Source organism: Sipha flava, unplaced genomic scaffold, assembly GCF_003268045.1.
Source record: "Sipha flava isolate LNK unplaced genomic scaffold, YSA_version1 2_pilon_pilon, whole genome shotgun sequence".
NCBI classification, from domain to species: Eukaryota; Metazoa; Arthropoda; class Insecta; order Hemiptera; family Aphididae; genus Sipha; species Sipha flava.
The window spans coordinates 3,108,293-3,135,249 of record NW_020272972.1 but is presented as its reverse complement, the minus strand read 5'-3'; the positions used below and the strand labels follow the sequence as shown (position 1 = coordinate 3,135,249).

The following is a 26,957-nucleotide window of genomic DNA, read 5'->3' as shown; positions in this document are numbered from 1 at the left end:
GCTGCTGCTGCTGCTGCTGCTGCTGACGCCGATGCTGCTCCGGGCCGCTTCCGGTGCGTCTTCCTCGTGTTACCGCACGTCCAACTACTTTCGGACGCATTTCAACGACACCACCAACGTTCTGGAACAACCCGCGTCCAGTAAGTACTTTACAAAGTTCTCTCTCGTCTTATTTACATCGTCCAAACGGACCGCCCCCTGCTCAGCTGTACGTGCGGCCGCACGGACGGGCACGTGTCCGTTTATCGATTTATCTGCGTTTCGCCGCGGAATATATTGTAATCAACTCCTTTGATGCTGCCAAATCTGCCGCTGCTGCTCCCACCCCGATAGAAGGGTCGGATCGCGGCCACGGCCGATGTTTCCAAAGGGTGCCGCCGGTTTATTGCTCGTTTCCTGCCCCTTCTGCGTACATTATACTCGTACGCGTTCTTTCTGTCCGCCCGTTTATCCTATAGTCGACACTTTTTACGCGTATTTGCCGTGTCCGTCGTACTATATCGTACCCTTCGAAATCGATTGTCTTTTTGACACGCTACACGCAAAGTCCGTGGATCCGTATAGACAACACACGCGCGCGCACACATTCGAATCCATCTCCTTATTGTCGATTGTCGATTGCGCGATAAACGATAAGGTTGATACGACAGTAAATGTTCATCTTCGTAGCTTCCTTCGAATACATTATTATGACGTTTGATCATTAAAATACGTGTTAAGTAGACCACACTTCATCATTACGGTTTAAACTTGATTACATTCGATAATGAGATTTATTGACAATTTCCTTCATATTTTATCGTTTGATGGTCATCGACTTTGCTCCCCGTAGTTAATTAGTTTTCGTAATGTTTATCGAAGGGAAATGATGGAAACTCGAGTAGCACACGTGTGTAATAATGTCTGATTGATACGTTAATAGTAATATATAGGCTAATGTTATCATATTAAAGTTCGCTTTTAGCCAAATGAAACCATAAGTTCTTTTGATAACATTATATATAACATTGATATAAAATAGCAATCTTTTACTATTAATAGCTTTTATGAGTATATTATGTTTATAATATCTTATAATATATTTTACATAAAAATGATTAATTAGTCTTATTATATAGACATAACTTATTATATCATAGTATCAATGCAGACTTATATTCCAAGAATTATTTTTCTATTTGCAAATACAGCCAAAAGCTATTATTCGACGATAAGTTGTTATTAAATTCATAATTAAAATATAAGCATCAATGTTAGTTTAATGATAGATAAACTTATCATTTTAAATTACAATATGATAAAATATAATATGTTTTATTTTTAAATATAATTCGTATGTTTTGTGAATCGACAAATTTAACGACAACAATAATATATTTCGTTTTTTTTTAATTTTAAATGAATTATGATAATTTATCTTTCTTATAAACAAATACAATTATAGTCAAAGTAGGTAATTAATACACTATAATAATATTAATTATCCTTTAACGGTTTATATTTTAAACTAATTATTGTTTAAATAATTGCATTTAAATAAATATCATTGAAACTTCGGTTGAAACGTATAACATAGACAAAATGGATTATACTCAAAAGTCAAAATGCACGGCATTTATTAATTGTTTCCTAATTTAAGTGTTATTTTTTAAATAAATCATATTGTACTCATTTACGTTTGTTTACTTTCTCATATGAGCTTATAGCTTATCTAAACTACATGGGTTCACCCAAGATGTTTTAAACAACCTGGTTGCGATTACGTTTGCGGTAAGAGACCACAAATTCGATTATACATTATAATTTACTTGTATGCGTTCGACACGATTTATCTAATTGATTTGAATGGGAAATTGATATTGTGGTAACCGAGATGAGCGTGTTCTTGGTATACATCGTGACTGTATGAGTTTACAGCTGAACGAAGTTTGAACTCAATCCAAACTATAGACGACAGCATACAATTGACTTAGATATTTTATGTTTTTTTTTTTTGTTTTATTAACTTTTACTCTTTTCCGTTCTTATCTGTTCTTCCGACATCCACCGGTTAGTTTTAACAATGTGTGCTTACTGAGGTATTTTACGAACAAAACTATTCGTGTGGAATGTACTGTATTCGAATACAAAGATGGGTAAAACACGCACGATAGGAACTAATATATGAGAAAGAGTCGACTCTGGAATGACAATCAACTCATATACGTGTATTTATCTGTGGACTAGAAATAATCATACTCTTTCAGTTTTACAGTTGATTTAATTCTATACCCAATTTGATATTTTGTATATTTTATGAAATGAGATCTTAATTTTTAGTACAGTTCACTTCGCTAAACTTCAAATACATGATCAATTTAGCAACCTATATGTATTTGTTTTAACAACATTTTACAGAATAAATTCTCGGTATAAATAATTTCAAGAACTTGTGTTAACTATATATTTTTAATACACAATATCACTATAAAAAAACCCCCATTGTAGCACGTATTTTATAATAGCTATTTGTTTATTTTATTAAATTATAAAATATTATAGATAAAAGATCTCATCATATGAATTATGATCGTCGCATTATTGTATGTCAAATCATGTTATTATTTTCTATTCATGATTAACCCTTAGTTTAAAATTTAACCATCACATATTTTTCGTAAAAGTTGAAACATTTAAAATTAAATTAATGCTTTTTATTCATGCTGAATCGTATATAATTCATCATTATTGATTATGAAAAATATAGGTTACAGCTTATCGGCATTTAAAACACTAAATCATGATTAGATTATATATTTTAATGCAAATATAATATTTTATAACTATTAATACCTTAGTTAACGAAAAAAAAAACGTAAACAAATTAATTTATTATTCTACTAGAAAATAACATTTAAATAATTACCTATATTAATATACTTGTAAATAATAATGATAATAATAAATTGTAATTTTGATTAGCTATTAAATGTTTTAAACTTGATTTAAACATTGTTCCTATAAAACTTCGAGGATAACACTAGAATTCTAAGAATCAACTTAATTTAAATGTTTACATACATCGATGATATTCATTCAATTATTCTACTGTAGTTTTTTTTTTTTTGTAAAGCCAGTTTAAGTTTAAGTGTTTTTATTTTTTAGGTTTATAGCAACAAGTGACTGAATAATAAAAATGCATTTGACTTTTCAATGAATGCACAAATTAGCGCTTCTGAATAAAAGTAATATCCACTTCATAAAAACGACAATATAAACAAAAGAAAATCCCTTTTCTTATCTTTTTTTGAATTTGGGGGGTGATCTGAATGACTTATTTGTGTTGCAAAAAAACATATTCAAAAGACTTATGTACTTATTGAGTTTAATTTAATTTAGGGCGCCACAGTATTTTTTAATTATGTATCTATGCTTTAATCTAATATTTTTAATTTAAAATCATTTTAAATTAGTCGAGTTAAATTAAAATAAAATGTCATTATAGTCTTCTGTATATCACCTAAAATTAATAAATTCATTCATTTATACTTACAAAAAACCTATATTTATGTTTTGTTTTCTCATGATAACTTTAAATAAACGTAATTTTCTTAAATTAATATTAATTATTTAATTATATTAAAAAAAAAAAAAAAAAAACAATAGTATTTATACTATTTTCATATCTAATATATAAAATAATAAGTGACCAACATAATTATTAGATATATTAAGATACGCATAAATATACTTATATACTATATAATATAATATATACTATAATTTTCTTATTTTAAATATATATATTAAAATCTATATATATTTTTTCTTTACGACATTAAAAAATATAATTTACCTTTTATTCGTACAATACTAAATTATAAGTACCGACGATCAAAGTATCTATCACATATTAACGAAATTCTGTTTTCAATGCCGGTATATTTCTGGTATGAAATATTATCGATGTTGATAGTTACTGTCGTAATAAATAATATAATATATATTTACACGACAATTGTGTTGTTATTAATATTACTGTAGTTTTATGAAGCACGTGTATGTATAAATATTATTTAATAATTCCACTTCAAGATGTCAATTGTTAGGTATAGATAAAACTTGAAGAAGTGTGACGGTTATAAATAGTAAAGTACGAAGAGTAGTTATTTTTCTTAAACAATACTATTAAATCCGGGATAAGTAACCTTCCTCGGGTCTAGCTGGGATTTTGAAATACATTTTCTCACACTGGTTCACTTTAGGGCAAAGTGGAAATCGCCGCAATTATCACTAAAAGCCGTGTACACGTTTTTTTTTTTAAATGTTTTTTTTTTTCATTTTAGTTGATTGGTCATTTTGACACGTCATCGTGAAATTACACACGGATAGTGCGCGCAATAATAATCGTAATGACGGAATGTGTTCACATATGTATATATATATATATATATATATACATGGCGCTGAAGGGCCACATTAAACTGCATCTATAAGAGCTATTTAATGGAACGGACGAGTATGGTCGTCCAGTCACGTTCTTTGTAATATAAACTTCTATAAAAAAAAAAAATAACCCGTGTGTGTATGTGAGCGTTCTAATAGTATTATAAATCTTTTTCTTTCATTAGTATATTTCTGACGCGCGAGCAGAAGTTTCTTGGCGTTGAACGAAAAAAATTGTCTCCTTATGTTTACGTTTAGCCATGACTGAAATGTGTGCATACATATTTTCGTTCTATAAAGTTCTCACAGACTACAGATATTTTTCTCGTCTTTCGGTTCGTCGTATGTCGTTATCACGTTTAAAAATCGTACGGCAGTCACATCGTATCTGACACGTACTTTATACATCATTACAATTATATATACATATATATGTACGTATTGTAATGTGTTTATAGCTGTATATGTGAAGCCAGCAGACCAACGGCCAGGATAGTAAAGTATTAAATATATGTATGTGACAAGAAAAATACGACCGAGTTCGTCACGCCGTATAACTTTCGTGTGGTTCGAAAATGAACGTTTGTCTTTTTGGTCTATTTCTCACAAAACGCCTCTGGCATTTTTCTGATCCGTTAAGTGTTGCGTGCAAATCTCAAGATCTCGGCTCATGACATTTTTTTGTTTTTTTCTTATTCTTTCGTTCCCCCGTCATTGAAACCGACGTGTTTATGCGTTTTAATGTGTTCATCGTCTGCAGCGCGTAAAATATTATTTGTCTTTATCAACTACTACTACTACTATTACTACACTGCATTTCAACGACAAGTGATGCGAGGGAATCGCCGCCGACCTGATTATATCTGCGATAAATTACATTGTTGGAGCTTTGTCTCGAAGCGTTTTATTTATATATAAATGTGTCTTTAAGTGACAGTAAAAAATGAAACTGTGTACAAACAAAAGAATTTTAGATATCATATTTTTTTGTAAACGGTGTGCATGGCGTTGAATAATAATGTTGAATTACCGAATGATTTGTCTACCGTGGCGCATAAATGTTTATACGAATCGTATGCCTACGTCTTCTATATAACTTATATTATCTGCCATAGTTGAATGAGAATTAGAGTGCTTTCTTTCTTGAACCGTTAAGCGTTTTGTTTGAGATAAAATGTGAGTTACGGTTTTGTCCATACAAACCATTTGCTTAGGTTTTGTATGAGATAGTTGTAAAACGTTTATTTTTATTTCATTTCGTTTTATCACTAATCGCTATCAGTTTACGTGTATCTATATGTTGTTATAATACGTTGCATGTTGTACCTTTTTCTTTTTCCGTTGCTATCACACGATCGAAGCCCCGTCGAAGTGATCGCGATATCGGATCTTATGTGTTCCATCTTATATCGTGGCTTGAGGGGTCTATAGACCCCCTCGGGAAAAACGTCGATTCACGACCAAATTTAAATCCACCACCGGAAACACATTCTTCCGGTTACACTCCTATTCGATGTAGTATTTCGTGTTAGTCTGTGGTCCAACGTCCACGTTTCCTGAATCCACAATAGGAATTTCGACTCCTCCCCGTTCTCACTGTTTTTGGGCGTGCCACAAAATACAATCAGCATATTAATAATAAATACCATTAATGGCGGAGGTTATTGAAGGTCTGGTAATATAATATACTCATCACGAGTGCGAGCTGAAAAGACGGACATCGCCGTAATGGATACACACACGAACATAATAAATACACGTTATTTTTCCCTCTTCTTCTTCTTCTTCTGCTGCGGCCACATAGCTATGGATACTGAACAGGTATATATATATAGGTAGTGTTCACGGCGGACCATGGGAGTTCGTCCTGAATACAAAATCTCTTCCTCTCTCCCAACGGATACACATTGACGGTAATGGTGAATTACGGGCTGGCATTGAATGAGATTTTTCAGTGTTATTCATTAGCCGCTGTTATTATATTATACACGCGCGTTATATTTAAATGTATATTTTTACAGGATGACCAAGTGTATAACTTTTTCATGTATGCGTATGAAAGATTAGGTTATCTCGTTCGTTTCCTACGATTTCCTTTTGAGCATCTAGCGCTGCACATTTAAATTATATGTATGTACCTACGCGTTTACTACTCATGTATTATGTACAAATAAAAGCCGTCATATCTTTTGCAATGCGGTGATCGACGATTTCAACCGTAAATCAATACCATAGTCAAATCAATTAATAAATAAATCAATTGTCAGAACTATACTAGTGTATTCAATTGATATATATATATATATATATACCTACTTATAACGCGCTGAGCCATCATTAGTAAACACGTACAATATGCGCTTCCATTGCAAATATCGAGACTGTTTTGTGTAATGATTTTCGAACATGAATACAATACCACTGCTGCTGCTGCGGTGTATTTATTATAATACGTATTTGCTGTAAACAATGTTCGCGTTAGTTGCAAGAGCTAGTTTGTTTTTATTTAGGGGAAGAGAGAGAGAGTGTGCTTATGCGTGTGTGTACTTATACTTTCCGCATTAGGCGGAATAACCCTTTAAATTCGCAAGTGCGGAATAATAGCGAATCGACTGCTGTTGCAGTGTGTAAAAGGGCGCTTTTTCTATACGTATATTTTCAGTAATCCGTCAGGTTTCACCGGAGAAAAAAAACACGAGAGCACCTCGCGAGAAAGAAAGATTAAAGCCTATTGGATTAGGCAAAAGGGATACATTATTGTGATACATTATACCTATACGATATATCCATAATAAACATCACGTTTTATACAAAACAATTTCTATGCATCAGCATGAATATATTAGTATGTATATATATATATATATATGTGTGTGTGTGTGTGCAATAGAGATGATGATACCAGAGGTATTTTATACGCCATTGTATATCGGCGATATTCTCTATCTCTCTCTCTCGGGGTGGTCGACGGAGGCGGTGGCGCGCGCGAGGTTGTCTTATAAGAAATATAAATTTCTCGGAGTACGTAACTCCAATCGTAAGAAAAAAAATAAAAAAAAAAATAGTAAATAATTAGCTCGTAAACCTCAATTACTGCGTGTTCATTGATCGCCCTCTATATATGTATTATATGTGTGATTTTTATCCTTCTGCGTGCTGCAGTCCCACGTGGGGCCCCTCCCCCCTCAGGCATCATTTACCGCACACATATTGTCTAGTCATCCCGAGCCGACCACTGCTGTATGCCTCACGTACACACGAATACAATCTTTTGTTCCCATAACTGCATTTAAACACAATGCTCGGCGGCGGCCCGTCTTTCTCGCTCGGCGGTGTGTACGCGGACAGCGCCGCCGCCGCTCCGGTTCTTCTCGTCGTCGTAGCACTGGTAGTATACATAGTGCCTATACACATACGTGCGCATAGCGGTAGAAGGTATGCGCGCGCGCATGTGTATACACCTCCCCCGGGCTTGAAGCCCGTAGATTAAATCATTACACCATCATTACATATTTGAAAACATTAACCGTAACAAATGACAATGGAGGCGGCGGAGATCCGATGGAATTTGACCGAGAAAACGGTGGGAAAATCATCGGAAAGTTTTTTTTTTTTTTTTCCTAATGTTATTTATTTTAATTCGTTTACTATTGTTATTATAGTGTATATATATATTATTTACCTATAAACACTATTCTTGTTTCTCCATCGAAGATACGTCTCTTACTTAGGGTGGTCCCGACACGTGTTTAACGGATACACGGTAATTACACAGTCTGCACGTAGTTCCGTGCGATAATTTTATGTGCACTGCGCCGCGACCGCCGGTAATTCGAGCGAAATCGAGAGTTTTGTTTTTACTATCGTATCAGCTTGCGTGTTGTTTCCAGTCGATTTATGTTCGTTATTGCACCGTCCAGTTCCGAGTGGAATATTTTCAAACGCGTTTTCGGCTGCAGGTATTTCGTGCGTGTGACGGACGGACACATCGCAACAAGGTCCCTCCGTTGTTCAGATAAGTGTACAGGTGGTTATAATAAATCTGCAGGACATTAATTGTACACAAACCCAATCGCAATGCCCGCTGGTAATGTTTTAAATTGCAATACACGATAAGTCATATTTTCTCTCGTCCTCTCTTTACTTTCCGTCTATTAGGCTTACTGCGGAACGCGTGAACACTACTAAAATACGAGTATAAGCTTCTTGCGTGGTTCTTAAAAGTATTTATAGTTTCGCTCCGATGGTTTACAATCATTGAATTAGGTATAGTATAAGTATCGATTATTATTATTTACTCTTCGAGTGTTTAAAACATCGTTTTCTCTTCGATAAGTTCGAGAAAATAAATTTTATTATGAAACGGAGGATGGATCCTATATGTTATGTACACGTTATTGTATCAAATTGTTGGCTGTGTGAGTACGTACACGCGTACAGTATTTTAGTATTTGTTAACTACACGTGCATTTCCATTCAAGTGGATTTCAGTCAACATTTTCACGGTTGACATGATTTAAGGACGTTTGCTTTTCAATGGACTAACTGAATATAATCGGGGCGCATATTAGTGATAGGTTGCAGATTTCTGTAAAAAAAGAAAACGTATGAAAGAAAATAAACAGCGTGTTTAAAATGTTATTATCCGTAAAAATCTTAGTACTGGGTGTATAGTGGTTGCCAAAAACACCTTTATTATCCTGCAGCATTCCTCGGAGGCCACCTGGACACATGAGAAAAAGAGAGGGTGGTCTCTTGTAAAGAATTTCCCTATTCGTCAGCTGCCGAGTCTAAACCGATTGGTCACGTGCGTACCGCAATTCCGTGGCTAATTGCACCGGTCCTCCGGGGTGTATCGCAATTGAAACATCACTATATGCTGTCGACGAATACACACACCCGGTATAGAAATCATCATGTGTGGTAAAAACCGGATTTCGTTGTAAAGAAAGAAAAAAACAACACGCATTTAACACTATCTTGGAGGACTGGTCGGTCGTGTTATTAGAATAATTTTCGTCGGTCGCGACAAATTACGCCCGGGAGTTGACACGTCGTAATTAATGAGAAATGAATACTTACGTTATACGCAATTTTGCAAAGAAACAGCAGCAGCAGCTGAATATTTCAAAACATTTTTATTCATAAGTAAATGCTTGATAACTTTTAAAGTCTTCAGTGGCAAAGGACCGATAATTATTATTTATTGTCATAATTTTAGTAGAATGCGACGTCATCTTCGAAAACAGTCTATTAAGTCTTTAACGTGTTCATTCGGATCGGTGTATTCGACGAAACAACTAAACGTTCGTTCGTGACTAAGATTTTGTTTGAGGTATAAACGCATTCGAACTTTTGCCTACAACTTTTACTTTATAGTCATTAAATTCGATTCAACGAGCATAACTAATTATAAAATCTATCGCAAATCTTGTATTCTCGACTTACGTGCAAGATTTATTATTACATAGAAGTGCATTTAAAATATGTATTAATCAACAAAACCTGTTTTTTTTTTAAATCGAAATTATCAAACTGTTTTAAAATTCATCATTGTAATATTAATAAATAAACGTTCACGTATTAATTAGAAGTATTACGCTCGAATTTTTCACCATTTAATTATTGAGCAAAACAATTTTTTGTAGTTGTAATTATATACACCTGATAGTAATGGTACTACCGATTTATTTATACATATTATTATTATTTTTATTATTATTAATACTTCCACTATACATCATCGCGTTAAGACCTATACATATACACATTTATGTGTATATGACCTCACAACGATTTCGTTCATATAACGAGTTTCGAGCACTTCGGATTTATTACCATAAATATAAATACTGGTACGAAATAAAAAAATAAAAATATTCCATTATTTTCTCGTATACGAATTTCCAGTTTCCTTTATTTCAATGCGGTAAATGTGTTAAGCAAGAGGACAATTATGACAACTCAGAGACCAAACCGAGATGTTAGGTTTGTAGTATAGTAGTAGTAGTAGTAGTAGTAGTAGTAGTAATAGTAATAAGGATTATCATTTGGTCCAGAACAATAATAATAAAAAAAGGGTCCGGTGGTAATAAAACGATTTTTTTTTATTCCGTTTTCTCTTATACATTTACATAAATACCTTTTTTTCCACTTACTAATTGCCCACATTAAACCAATGTCCGTCCGCGCGTATATGTTATTGATTAGGCTTATTCGCCTACGCTCCAGGTTAATAATAATATTATAATATCGTTTCTCCGATTCTCTCCCATCGATACTATCTGTTGACTACCATCGACGGACGTGGGCGTCGGACGGTTTTTATTTTTATTTTATTTTTTTTTTCGTAACAAAGAATGCGGTGATACCACAAATCTTACGAATCGCTTAGTTTTGTATAATAATTCTCATAGAGACTATTTTATGTATATATTCAAAATGTATAATGTGTTTCTTTAATTATATACTTATTAATATTAACGCTGCGGTATGAAACGTGTGTTCATCGAAATAGTATATTATTAAAATATTATATTGGTACAACCGAACTTCCGGCTTTCTTAATATTTTCTTTCGTTTGTCGGTTCGATAAGGATCGAAATTAATTAGTTTAAACGTTGTTGCGGTTATATGTTAATAATTGATTAATTCGTAAAATTAGTCAACGGCTGTAATATAATTGCATTTTTTTAATGGGAACATTAAAATGTGTAAATATAATATTACATTATTGTTATATTACGCGCTGTTGGAATAATAATACAATGGTATGTATATTATCATGACGGGTTAAACTCGATTTTACGATTTACATCTTAATAAATCGTTATTTAATTGATTTTGCATGTTTATTGTTTTACGTGGGTAATTTTTGTTTAATTCGCACATGTACTTGTATGAAATAATTAAACTATTATACATATATACATATCCATCTATAATTATTTTACATCGCGAGAATCCTCAGCTAGTAATCGTTTTTTCTGTTTACGGTTGTATGACGTAACAGATAGTGCTGAAAAACTCGTAGATAGCATAAATTATGTATATATTATTGTACATTAACACAGACCGAAAATAATTTAAAAGAATGTACATCACTTAACGAAAAAAAATAAAAATAAAAATATTTACACACATTAGTCGTATTTTTCGTAATATCTGTGTTAAAAAAAATATGCGTATAATCGCGAGAAGTGAAATACATTTGAAAGCACATCGTAATTACTATCGTAAAATGCGTGTACAAGTACATATATTATGTTCTTATATTAAATAGACAATCTGTCACGAAGAAGAGGAAAAAATTGCATTAAAATGACCTTACGCAGGCACACTTCAACTAATACGGGCTGCTACGAGCTTACCCTTAAAAACAACAAGAGCGTTTCGACTTTTTATATTCTGTTTATTTTCGATTATATAGGGTTGTATTTTTACGGTTACATTAATTTTCTTCGACCAACTGCATACTTGCGTCACTCCTACGATGTTACAATTGTGAGAAATGCGCGCGCGTACAGGATTATACGATACGATTAAGTAGATGAACTGTTGTTAAAAATTGATAAACATTTATTGTAATACATAAACATCGAATATAGTGTTCGAATTAGCTCGTTTTTGTGAGATTTATCACGCGGTCCGTATAAAATTAATAATTACACAATAAATATAGACCCTAATAACTGTTCAAGCGCATTCGGTGTGGTATATGAAGATATTAGTGGTACGAGAATAAGATGTATTCGCGTGAACGGGGACAAGAAACCCTGGACAAGCGCCAGCCGCGTACTATATAAACGATATGATGTACGGTTTAAACCGCAGAAAACAACGTGTGAATGACTATCTAAAAATTGTATAAGAATACATGTGTTTTTTTTTTTTATTATGTATATTTATTTCGTGAGTGAATCTCTTAAACTTGATGTACGTCCGTGCGCGTTCGAATGTGTGTGTGTTAATCCTAAAGTTTTAATTTTTTTTTTATGCTACGCATTACATTTTAAATAAACGTTATATGCTAGTAATATTTATGAGAAAAATTAAATTTAAAAAAAATTATAATTTACAAAAATTGTTTAATGATGTTTCGTAAAATAAAAAAACTTACACATCTCCTTTTTTGTATTACATAAAATGTATCATAATATCAGTGCTTGGCTTGGAAAAAACTAATAGAGGTACTCTAATGACATATAGAAATGTTGCGTCCCTACCTAATTAAAATCTGAATATAAACGTGTTCACCCTTATGAAACCCTCAAACAAATTACTAAAAAACAACAAATATTCCGTAACTTATTATATTCACTTTAAAGGTTTCAACCTTAAGCATTATATGTGTTTTTTTGTGTCCAAAGAGGTTAAAATTAGTCCAAATTCTAAATATAACAAAAATAAAAAAATAAATGCGTTCTATATAATGGCAATAGGTACGTGATAGTGTAAGCCAGCAAAAATTATTTTCGTTCTGTCGGTCAATGTTGATATTTGATTATTATTATTTATCATGTACCGCTGTACCAAAAACTAATACTTAGGTATACCTAAATTTTTCTAAATGATTTGTTTTTTATAAAACTCAAGTACCGTTCCATGTATTTTTTAAAAAAAGAGAATTCAGAGTACACTAGAATATTTGATAATAAAGTTGAGGCACTCAGTCCCCCCCCACGTAAAAATCACTGCATAGTACACACAGTTTTAAGCTCTGTGCATCGAGTGAGCGTGTGTACGTATGTATTAATATACGAATGTAAAATCGAGATTATCCGCCAACGATGGTGGTAAGACGAAAGAGGGAGGAAACCGTAATGTTCCACTAAAACCACGTATTTACAAGACGCTCGGCGTGTAATTTATTGTTATACTCAAGCGATTTGTGCGCGACCGTTACTTCGGATGGACATCATTGACAAAGACGCGTGTGTTCGGCACGATTAGCCCGTCAGTATATAAATATTCAACCTCAGCGTACACTGTGTATGTACACACTGTATTGTATCCGTGCGTTTTAACATCGGTAATAAAATCGCTCGCAGACAATAACGCGTTTTTCGCGTGACAGATAGACATTCAATAAAAAGTAAAAAAAAAAATCCAAGTCTGTCGTTGTTTCGATTGTACAGTAATAAAAATATATTATACGTATCAACGATTCATCTTAACGTATAGATTGCGTAGACGTTTTTTTTTTTTTTTAACGCACCTCGTCTGCGTGTTATCTACAGCTGTAGGTATTATTAGAAGAGAACAATATAGAGAATATTGTGTGTATAATTATAATATCGCGTGCGGGTGTGAAAAATTAAAATAAAACAAAATAGAAAACCCGCCGACGTATCGGTTTGTGTACGATATGTTTATAATATTTATTATCACAATCAATTCGTTCGTTTTTATAATACCGCCTACTCAAATCTGCACTTCGAAATCGTTTTATCGCGCGATGAAACGCGGCAGCTGAAAACGTGCGCTGTACGCGTTTCTCAAAGATTAATACGTTAACATGTACGCCACCGTCGTAAGTGACGTATTTGACGGTGGGAGGCAGATCTATGGGGTTACGGACTTCCATTGATACCTGTCTTATATACATTATAACCACAGAGTATAATAATCACTTCAGATTTTATTTATCAAAAAAAATGATGTGGTCCTCTATGAAAAGTTCTTAAATACGCTTTTAGCTGCCGCCATCATCGTGTAATACGAATAATAGACGTAGATACTTACATATAAGAATGTTAATAAAAGTTGACAGATTTCTTAGATTGATCTGTAAATATTTGATATGGGTAATATACTACAGTATACTATAGTCGTACGTACGTATTAGATATATACATAGGGTTGGTATATTTTGAAATCCCTAAACCGGAACATCATAATCTTTTTTTTTTTTTTTTGATCTAACGTTCATATGAAAACAATAATGAGTATATAATTTTATAATTTAAATATTTATTAGCTAATACAAATATTACATTATTATTGTACAGGTTGGGTCACGGAAATAGGAACAAAAACAAATAGATATAACTCATGATGTTTTAGACGTACAATTATTTTATTAATACTTGTATTTTATCATACACAAATAAGTGCCATTTTAAGTTTTGAAAAGAACATCGAGCATATGACGTCCATCTTGTTTGTAGCACGAAGAAAGTCGGTCCAACAAATTTGAGTGAACGTGTTGAACCAAGTTTTCGTCTATTAATGCATCCTTAAGTTCGTCTAGTGTACGTGGTTTTGACTCGTAAACACGTAACTAAAGATAATTCCAAAGGAAAAAATCGCACACCGTCTAGTCAGGTGACCTAGGAGGCCAATGCATATCTCCAAAACGTGAAATGAGGTGACCGGGAAACATCTCGCGTACGACGTTCATTTGTGGCGATTGCAGTGTGAGGAGGTGCTCCATCTTTTTGAAACCAGATATTTGACGGGTTGATAATTCGCCTTCTTCTACACAACTCTGATTTTAAAAAGTTATTAAACATGTCAATGTAACGGGCACTATTGACAGTCACCGTGTTTCCTTGTTCTTCAAAAAAGTAAGGACCAATGATTAATTTTTTTGAAACTGCACACCAAACAGTCACTTTAGAGCTGTGCAACGGTCATTTGAAGAGGCATTGAGGATTTTCTGCAGCATAATAACAGAAATTTTGCTTATTTACAAAATTGTCGTGGTGAAAATGCGCTTCATCACTCATAAATAACAGCATATCGTCATTCAACCTTAAATAACGAGAGCATCTCTAATGCAAATTCTGAATATTGGTGATAATCAGTGGATTTCAACTGTTGAACAATTATCAACTTATAAAGATGGAAGTTCAACTCACGCTTGACGATGCGTCGAATGGAAGAACGATTCATTTGTAAGGCCTGAGCTTGTTTGCTTACCGAGCGCCGTGAACTTTGGAAAACGGTAGCTCGTACCTTTCCGTATTTTCGGGAGTTGTTATAGTACGTACAGGACCAGATGGCTTTTTTTTTCTTATTATCGAAAAGCAGTGACCCATCTCGTAATTGTTTTTCGATCGGGAACCGCACCGTGACGGCCAATGTTAAAATTAATTCTGAATGCACGCTGTACTTTCACTACCGATTCGTTATTTTTGTCAAATGAGCCGTACGTGAACACACGGTGAACGACACTCCACTGCTCCATTTTGAAAACTAAATGGCATTATCTAACGGATAAAACCTTTTCGACTTACTCACACTCAGCCTACGTTAATAAAAACTAATTTATTTTTAGACCTATTCCCGTGATCCACTCTGTATATAACCATGCCGATTATATAACTATAATATAATATGATATGATGTAGAATATTATTCGATGTCTTAATATTAAATGTTATTTTCTCTCAACTTCTCTTAACCGGGACAAACTAAATGATCGGCCAGGACACCAGGACATGCCTTTAAAACCGAGACGAATGGCAAGCCATATCATAATATATATAACAATGAATCAAGTCACAATAAGTACTCAATAAGACGGTTAGGTTATATTTGTGTACGGTGAAATATGTGTTCTTTTTTTGTTGCCACAACAAACGTAGAGAGCGGCACGTACCCGTAAATAGGACTTTTGAAGTGTTCTGTTTACTCCGAACAACTCGGTGGGCAGAGATGTCCTATCGTCACCATCGAGTATAACGTTATGTCTGAAAATATTACAAGGTTATCCAATATATTTAACGTCGATGAAAGGTTCTGTTCCCTTAAACACAAACAATATACATTTGTAGGTATTATTGTACTCGTATTTATTATTTATGTATTTGGGTTGTTTCTTTCTTTTTATCTCTCCATAATAATATATCGGTCCCGTTTGTCGCCTTTATTTTATAAACACACACACACACGTGCGTGCGTGCGTGCGTGCATCCTATATATTTGTTCTGGTTGTCTTAAATTTAATCTTCTTTCTCGTGGATTCTATTCAACGACTTTACTTGACAGATATTTTATTTACACACTTATCTACCCGTTAAATCATTTCGATTCTTTTTGGAGTCCTGATTTATTAGATCCAACCCTCATCTAAATTTCCTCTCACGTACACGTTTCCTAAACTTTCGTTAAATCGAATCTTTAGTTCAACAGCAATATATATAGAAAACCAATGTTTCCGTATTTATAATTAAATACAAAATATCGTATACTAACGGCAATAATAATTTACTAATTTCCCATATCTGTGATGGTATGTGAGAATTTAATTTTTATATAGTGTTATTTTTTTTCCGTGTTCATAAAACCGTAGGACATTTTCACGATTCGTGGACCGAAATAAATGTTATAATCTATTATATCATGCCATTCTATATTATATGATAATCTTATTGTATTTAGTCCGTTCGTCAATATCGTCATATAACTTTTTTTATGTCACTGTATTTTTTCTACAATTTTAATCTTGTCGTTTACTCGTTGTAGTAAACCACACGGAAAGCGGATATTCATAATATTATTATAATTTATAGATATTCATGTGACGAGTCTCACAGGAAACCAATATGGATACTTAGTCAAATTGATATACAATGCACATGTGAAAAGTCTATTTGTATAATGCAGAATCAAGTTTTCTTATCTAAAAATATTCACAGACTTTTCCGCATCCATCAGAATATCTACTGATTTTATCTTAAATGGTTGACTATAAATTCGGTGTCCATTTATTCATATTTTCGGAATAGAGCTACTCCGTTGATACGCATTAACATCAAACTCGTTTATTTAGTATTATACCGTTCGCATGTTAGCCAACTTTTTAATTTTATTTTAAAAAAATGCATGTCGATTCTATATTATTGTATACCATACGAGTATATCCTTCCGATTCCAGGGCGGATATAATTCATGCACAAATAAAAAGTACAAACTTTTTACCGCAAATAAATCGTTGATGCTATTTACGTTTATTTATGATGCTGTAATCCCGAATAGACTTGTACGTACGAGTACCTATCATTTCACCGAAAAATATAAACGATTTAATAACATTAATATACGATACACGGCCGTATTGTATATATATCTTAGTAAATGATCGTATAATGTGCGCGGTACAAGCCGGAGAGGGATGTTTTTTCGGATAATAGTTTTATGGGAATAATAACACCCTTTAAAAGAATACATTGTTATTGTTGAACATAAATAAAACCATGACGGTACGAGTGAACAAATTTAGGTATTAGTGAAAAAAACATCTCAAACCGATCCTATTGTTGTGATCTGGTTTCGTATTATGTTCAATACGCTACAGGTATCCCACGGACGGGTAACCCTGTCATTATTTGTTCGGATTCACACACAAAAAGATTCGAGAAATCCGTAATAATTCGTATCGGCCATCGCATTGATTTCGACGCCTCACAACGTTTTCCGGCGCACCAGGTATACGTTCAATATTCGTTCTGTAACGTCCCGCAAACGACTTGAATAAAACAATATTGTGTGTATACACGTGTATACGTTTAATATAATACCGTGTACATGTATTACACATAAATACAGATAAGGTGTACCCATTGCATTATTACGTGTTCAATTATTAACCTCGCTATTACCGCACGGCTATTGTCCGTTAGCTGCCGATCGTCGTTATATTTTAAATTCTTTCCGCCGAGTTCTTTCATGTGCTTTCATTAATTCGATTACCGTACAACAATAATAATATGAATACATGTGTCCGTATGAAATATCGTATAATATGCTATATATATATGTATATAGATACCGACGTAAGAACGCGTATAATTACTGTTCGGCATCACAACATGATGATGATAATAACAATAATATCGCCGAGTGTTGAACTCGTATCGCGAAGCGAAGAAGTAAAACAAAAACCTTATCGGATTTTAGCCGCACGAGCGATGACAGATAACTCGTCACTCGCGTGGTACCCGCAAGGTTACCGCTACGTGTTCGTCTCGCACCGTGTGTAAAGGGACAATCGGAAATTGTCGTGTACCACCCCGCGCGTCCCTGTCGCTCGTCTTCTGGTACTGCGCGCCGACGACACTCCGCGACAATCCCTATACGCGCGCGATGACAGCTGCACACGATAAACTATACGTATACGATAATATATTTTGCGCAGCGCAGGAAACCGTTCTGCAACGGGACAGGGAGACGGGGTAGCTCGCAATACGTTCGGAGAATATTGCGAATCGTGTGCCGCACGTGTACGGTACGCCCAGCGGTGTTTGTGGGACTTTTGCTGCGATTGGGCGTATGTCGACCGTGTGCCGACGACGACGTGTTCCGAAAGACGTCGGTAGTTACTGCACGCGCGCAGACATATGCGCCATGTTTATTAGGAGCTAGAGTGTAACTGAACCGCACGTGCTCGAAATGATATCTCACGTTCGTGCGGGCACGTTGTGTGTGATGTGTACACCGCGTTCGTCGTGTACTTGCACGGGACAGCGGTGTGTATCGGTTTTCGGCCGAATCGATCGTCGACGATCGGGCCGGTGTGTAGAAGGAAGTGCGTACAATAAAACGTAACAAAACATCGTACTCGTATTATAATGTATCGTAAGACATCCGATAAGATTGTACTCCGGAGCATGTGAAAGACGGTCCTCTGTGTCGGTGTAACTGCACCGACGGCGTACGAGGTATGCGGTTTGTGCGGAGAGAGAAAGAGAGTGTGAGAGAGAGAGAGAGAGAGGCGGCGCGCATTATGTGTCCAAATATATATGTGCGCGTTGTGCGAGCCGACGGAAGATCGAACCGCGGCGGCGGCTGTGCGCATAGAATGTGCAGCAGCACCGGTGGTCCGGATAAGTCCTATTGTGTCAACTGTTCCCCACCGTGTCCCGTCACCGTGTACCGCGAGTTTCGGACGTACCGGGGGTGGAGGGGGTGGAGCTATTGTTACGGTCGTCATCGGTCTTGTACTCCCGGCGGTGCACGCATCACGCGCGTATAAAGACAGAAATACGTATAAAGTGTGCACGGCCGCATTGTGTTCGCCGCGGGCGCCTGCGCCGGCACAATCGGACACACTTGTGTCCGTCCCGTCGATCCGTTGACAAACCGATCGCGGTCCGTCGTCGATCCGTTGACGGGCCCGTGTCGCCCGGTTGACGTGACGTGCGCGCGCAGATGATGATGTTTAGCGAGCGTTTAAGCGTTCGCGTGCGAATAAAGTGACAGGGAGAGAAACGGGAGACGACGAGGAAAACGACGTTCCACCTCCGTTTCCGTCTCGCGGTCCCTTCGGTGCAGTGGGCGGGGGAGCGGCAGAAACTGCAACGAACTGGGTACACGCGTGTTGGCGATCCGTTTTCCTATACCCGAACGCGACATAACAGCCGTCGCGCTGTATTCACACCACAAACCGGCTCGCACGACTAATTATTATGTGCACACGCGTACATCGTACTTGTCCGCGCACGACCAGCGTAAATCCGTGTACGGGGATGAACAACCCATATCGGGCGAACCGGCCGACCGACGGTCGGGTTGAATGGTTTTTTTTTTCTTCTTCTTCGTCGAGCCCCTATTTGGTCGGTTTACAACATTCAACTTCGCTCGTTTCCGCACGATGTTCGCCGAGTCTCGGTATCGTCCGGGGGGAGGGGGGGGGGCGAGAAGTTCGATTGCGATGGCGCATTTGATGATACGAAAAAATCGTCTTCGTTCAAGTTTGTGGAGTGTAGAGTCATATGTTTACGTGCGCAGCACTCCCGTTTTGGGTACGTGGAACACAACGGCATGTTCGAATACGACAAGTGCGTCGGTCGGAACACGATGTACGTATGTGCCCGTCGACACCGTCGACAGCGGATCGAGGCCAAAATTTACGATCGGAGGGACGCACTTACATGTAAGTGTGACGCGTATAATATATTACCGTACACATGTACGTGAGTGGCGGCGGCTTGCACAACAATATTCATTTGTTGGCGTCACGTCATCGGTGGATCAAAGGGTATCGGTTTGCGTGCGCGCGTACGTCGTGTGTTTTGACACGGGTTCGTCGGATCTCCTTTACTACTACGTTTTCATTCATGTAATCGCCGCCCAAAGCAGCCGCCGTGGCCGCCGCACGTATCGCTCAACCGTGAATTAAATCCACATACGTATTGTATAAATATACGTACGGATAGTGTGTGTGTGTGTGTGTGTGTGTGTCTGTGTGTGTGTGTGTGTGTGTGTGTGCGCGCGCGTGTGTAGTGTACACTGCACACGTATCGTGTAATGCACGTCTGTGTATAATATTGTACACGCGTGCAACGCAGTGCACCTACACTGCACTTCACGTGTACGCCCTGCAGTGTGTATAACGTGTACTTCGGTAATAACAATAATAATAACAGGTATTCTCTCGCCCTAGCTGCCGCCGCTTCGTACGATATTATCCATTACATTTTACGTGAACGACACATAATATTATAGGTATGTATGGCGGGGTTTCCGGACCTTTTTTTTTCCTTACATCTTCCCTAATAAATAAAAATAGAATCGCGTACATTTTCAAATCTTTATTGTTTAAATAATGAAATATTTTTATTTTCACGTGGTCTAAGAATCCATGTATCTTTGCAAGTTTTACTCTCAACCTTCGCTGTTAAGAATACCCTTTGAGAACCACTGATGTAGGGCGTATAGGTTCACGCGATCCTGCTGAAACTATACAACGCATTCGTATTGCATCGCGGTTTTCTCACTTTGCGTGTGTACATAACATCTATACGACCGACGGTGCGTAAAGGTACAATGCAAACTACCACGATGAGCCTTCAAAGAGATAAATAAATACGGCGATACCGCTGTTGTCCGTGTGTTACATCTATACCTGTATCGGAATTCTTTTTTTCTTCCCCCGCCGACTAATTCGACCCCGCGAGGAAATCCGATCTCTAGGACAATAGCCGGTGCACGTGCGTGCGCGGTGATCGATGCCGCTGCATATCGGGACCGTGGAATTCCTCCGAATTCTCTGCTCGCTAAGCCTGCAGGGTCATCTTACACGCGGTACAGTGGTTCATACCAATACGCGTGACGTACGTACACATTATTGTAAATGTGTGGCGTGCGTGCTGTGCGTGTTCGAGTGTCGGTGTTTTTTATTATCATTTTTTTTTTTTTTTTTTCGTAAATTGAAAATCCTATCGCGTACCACACGCTGCGAGCAGTCGTACCGCTCCGCCTCCGCAAAAACACACAAATCGATGTGTACAACAATAACGAAAACGATCTCGCCTCGAATTCAGGGTATGTACCGTTTACACACTCACGCACACACTTATACATAAACGTACACGTACACCGCCGCTCGTGCAGCGCCACCGCCTCAGCGGGCCTTTTGAAGGGACCGCGCCACCGCCACTGCCGAAGCCGCCGTCACGAACGTCTTGCCGCTGCCGCCCCGGTGCAGATGTGCGAAATCCGCTGACGCCAAAAATGCTCCGATCTGATGCGCGTACACGTCGGCGTAATATATTTGGCGGCGGCGGCGCGTGTGCCCATCCATCTTCGGCCCGCAGTTATCCGATCGCAACGGTGGCCACAGTCCCACGTGTGAATTTCGTGATTTACCGCGCCTCGAACATGATACGCAACGTTTTTTTTTTATTAATTAATATTTTTTTTAAATCCGTTTCACCTACGCATCCTCGAGTCGACGCGTTTTCTGACCCTCTATACCACTACCCGATCACGCGTGTTCCACTTCCGTCCATGCGCGTAAATCCGTGAATTCAAACCGATATAGTTGGATCCAGTGGGATCCAAATACGATTTCCCCATCCCTTGCAGTCGCTGCAAATCCGGGATGTTTGACGCTCGTTGCGAGCGATTTTATTACCTGTACGCGGCAGTGTTTTTGTGGTTTTTTCTCTAACTTTTTGATGATGAACCTAAACAGCTGATTCTCAAACGAAACTCCCGTATTTATTCAAATGCCATTTCAGTTCAACTTCTAAAACTTGCTCACCGGTTTGACTTCTAATTTACCAAAAAAAAATAATAATTGTTCTACATTCCCAAACAACAGAAAACGTACAATAATTTTCTCGTGTTCAGTTAAATGAAAAAATATTCATAAACCATTTTTTGTTTCGAAAAAGTCTTGTTGTGCTGGCTATAGAAGATATTGTGTCTAGGCCTCACTTATTACGTGTTAAATGTATGTATATATTTTTTTAAAATGCATAAGCATTAGAATATGCTGCATACGTACAGTGTTCATAAAAATGGATCTATAATAATCCTATGGTGACGAGAATAAACATAATTATCTATGTTTATGCGATTTGTGTATACACAGTACACAGTATTCTATAAATTTTACACAAAGTGTCGAAATTATAATGTTTGGAATTAAATGTTATTACTACTCAGGCATTGGCGATTACTTATCTACACGAATATTATCGCGGTATATACGAGTACACGGAATATACACACTTTGGATTCGGGGTCGCAGAATAATTTGAAACCATTATAAACTACTTAAATGGTCGGATACTGTTTAATATAGCCAAATGTATTATTTATAATTCGTATAGTATCTATTGAAAATGTTTTTATGAGTATATAATGTATACTCCGTGCTACAGTATACATTTTACACGACATAGGGTTGGCAGACCGTCTATCGATGGGTATGGTTAACTGACCACTAAAATGTTGACTGGTTAAAACCTTGCATTAGAACAAAACGAGTCTGTGTCGACTGCAATATAATAAAATATATTGTATGGTGTTCAAACTCGATATTTCAAATCCGATTTTTTTTTTTAACGTTTGGTATTTATAATGTTTTTTAACGTTATAAATAAACGTCAAGTTGAGAGAAAAAAATGCGGACCCGATTTAAACAAAAAAAATATTACAAAACTAACGGCTTTTACAATTTTTTTTTTATTTTCTTAAAAATTTAAATATGTTTGATATTTTTAATTCATCAAGCTTCTTTCCGACTACTCATATTATGTATACCTTCACATTAAGCGAATACGGCGGTGACACGCATGCGTAAAAAAAAAAAACAAAACGATATTCTAGACAAGACGAAATCCGATACGTTTCTTAATGACGAATACAGTAACAAATTAGGGTCGGCCTTACCTCCTTTGTACGCACCGATTACGTCAAATATTGACAAATATATTTTTTTAATCGTTATTATCGCGATGTGAACATTGCGAAACGGAGTCGGACATCGATGATATCAATGTGTATGTACACCGTCCGCGGTGCTTTTCATTCATTCATGTTTCACACGTGTTCTCTCGGAACCCGTAGACGACCGACATGCGTTTACGTACGGGTATACGTGTATATTGTTCAACGTGTGTATTGTAACTTGTTTTGAGTACGTACGGCAACAAAAGAATTCAACAACAATATATAAATAAAAAAAAAAATGAGACGGAGAAAAGAAAGAAACTGTAGCGTAAAAGAAGATTCCTCGTAAGGTGCGCGTTATTCTCTACAATCGGACATTACCGAACTTGTTTTAACACGTCGTCTCGCGCGCGCGTCTACAATAATACGTAAATCAACGTTTTCCGTAATATCGACTCCGGTTACCGTGTTCGGTGCATTGTTTAACGTTTACTCGTTCGCTTCCGAAACCCAATGCGGCCGATGTTACAATAAGATAACAATCGGTACGCGCATGTACAGCACTATTGTACGGCTACACACGAATCGCGTCCCGAAAAAAAAAAAAAACTTTGATAAGCGGGTACACGGATCGCGTCCGTCTCGATCCAAACGACCGCATGAATTATGTCCGGTTTTATTTAAATTACCATAAGAGATTATTTTTTCGGCCTCCCGTTTTTAGAATCAGATAAAGTGAGAGGATTGTTTCATTAGTTTTTTTTTTTTTTTTTTTTTTTTTTCATATAAATAATGATATTTCGTTTTTACAATACGAGACAAGCCATCAGGAACGATGCAGAATTTTAACCCGAAAGACGAAGAATCACCGACCAAAACTAGAAGAATACGGTTCATGTAATTTATCAATAAGCGTAACGTTATTAAAAATACCTAACCTTAACTAAGCCCTGTGAATAAATCCTGGCTTTGCCACACTGCAGCAAACTTAATATATTATAACTTAAGATGTTGATGCTGGGGTACACAACGATATATAGTTTAGTGCAACACGACAGTATTACCGTTGCGGTTTATAATCGAATTATAGGGCACGTGTGTGTGTGCGTTTGTATTATGTTATACTATAACAGTTATAGTATTATCTCGATAATACCTGTATGGCGTACGATTATTATTATTATTGTTCCATTACTTAAACAATATGATGTTGCGCGTTACGATAATAAGATTATCTGAAAAATTGTCGAGCCTTTACGTATATAAAATATTATATACCGTGTGCACACGCGTTCTCCTGAGTATTAATGAATATTTTTCTGAGGCTTACGTGGGGAAAAAACTTTAGTTTTCGTCTGCTGCCCCCATGATCGCAACTCGGTCCTGAGAAATCCTTATAAAATTAATCGCAGCCAACGATAATCCTTTATAATTTATAAAACCTATGGTTTAGCTTACCACTGGATTACTACGTGTAGTATCGGGTCTCAATGTTGAACATGTTTTTAATGTTTTTATAATATCGAGCAACAACCGTTACTCTTCAGTCGAGGAGTGTATAAAAAAAAATAACCAATGATACGTAATGAATTTGGTTTTATATGACTAATAAATAACGTTATGTTTAATTTGCGAAAACATTGAAAATAAAATGTCAATTATATGATGAAAAACTTTAACACGAAAATGTTCAATATTTTACTTTTTTACCATAGAAACTATCATCGCAGCTAGTCGAATATATAATTTTATAATTATTTACAGTCAATGATACAATATGGTATACGTGCATCGAATAATACGAATATCTAAACAGTGACTTCTGGATTATGTAAATGTTACGTACTTATATCTTACTAAACATAAAGATAAAAAACACTTATTGGAGAACATAGGTTAGATTTATCATATTTTAAAAAGAAATTCGGTTAGGATTAAGATTTAATAAATATGTTAAGGTTTTTTTTTTAAACGTAAAAACTGGTAATCCTATACGATTGGATGAGACATGTGGAAACCTGAAGTATTTTTCCAATTAGATGATTTGCTCAGATGCGCATTATAACTTATTAGTTATTGCCAACCTCATACCGCATGCTCTATTTTATTATTATTTATTATAGATCTCTTCGTTTTTAACGATTGTTTTTATGCTTCTTCGAAATTCAATCATTACGCTTTTAATACGACATCTCATATATGCGTGGTACAGAATGTCTGTCGGCTGACAAATCAATCACGACCGACTGTTTACAAAATGATGTATGGATAATATTCCAATAATACGATATATGAAAGTAAATTTTCTTAGCATTGAAAATTAACTCGATTTTTTGTTTGATAAAAATCAGATGATACATCAATAATCTTGAAGTCTTACTCTAAACCGCAATCGAAAGTACTCAGATTAAAAACTATTCAATTATAGAACAATTTTTCTACGTTTTTCCCGAATCCTATCAGACTGTCCGTGCCATCGAAACTGCGGTGCAGCAGTAGGTGTTATTTAATGAGGTAGTTTTTATTATCATCGAGTAATCCGTAAAGAATTGTTCGTACCGAATAACCAAATCCATCCAGTAGCGTTTCGATGAACACCAACAGTCGTGATGGTAAGTAATTGAATTTATCAATTTTCGTAGGTAAATTTTTAATATTTTAATTTTCGAACATATTCAAGTGTTTCATTTGGACGGGTGTAAACAGTCTTACCGTGCGAGTGGTGCGCGCACAATTTCGTATTTAAAGCAAGCGTGCAAAAATAAATCGTCGACTCCCGTGCGAATTTCAGCTGTAACGCAGTATACCGTTGTATTAATAACGTGTACGTGTCCGAACGTATTTTTATGTATCGCGTTGATTGTTACGTCTCTAGAAAACGCGCGTGGTTCGGCGACGTGATCGGCACGGAGCGCTTTGTCAAAAGGGTGGGCACATAAAATTCCGAACGGATCGACGGGTGAAATATTAATAACCGTTTTGGTTATTTTACGCTCGGACGGCATGCGTGCGACGATCGGGTTTTGGACGGTCGTAAAAAAAAAAAAAAACGAAAATAATAGCATTACTCCCGCGAACATCATCATCGTCGTCGTCGTTGGCGTTAATGTTTGCAAACATAAAACGCGAAACGGCTCTGATAACAATGACAAGTGAATACGACGCGTACGTGTTTTACAGCGCGTGTTTACAAGGTGCAAAAATGAAACGCTACGAGTGGAAGAACAAACGGAATTCGGCGTTTAAATTTTATTTTTTTTTTCGTAAAAATTCAAGAGGAGGAGGAGGAGGAGGAGGAGGAGGTCGTCCGAACACTGTTGCACGCACTCCGGTGCGACGCAGGCGGCAGCGGTGTCGGGGTCAGGGGGACGGGGGAGAATAGGGGCAATTAAATCGTATTATTA

The 26,957-nt window shown here is 36.3% G+C and overlaps 1 protein-coding gene across 1 annotated transcript in view; it reads left to right on the top strand.

The window, feature by feature from the left end:
• LOC112685989 (glypican-4) overlaps nt 1–26,957 on the top strand; it is a gene marked incomplete at its 5' end in the record, with an annotated part of 49,288 nt that continues 22,331 nt past the window's right edge. Inside the window, 1 exon segment of the mRNA XM_025558069.1 lies at nt 1–140. Coding sequence (XP_025413854.1) covers nt 1–140 — 140 coding nt within the window.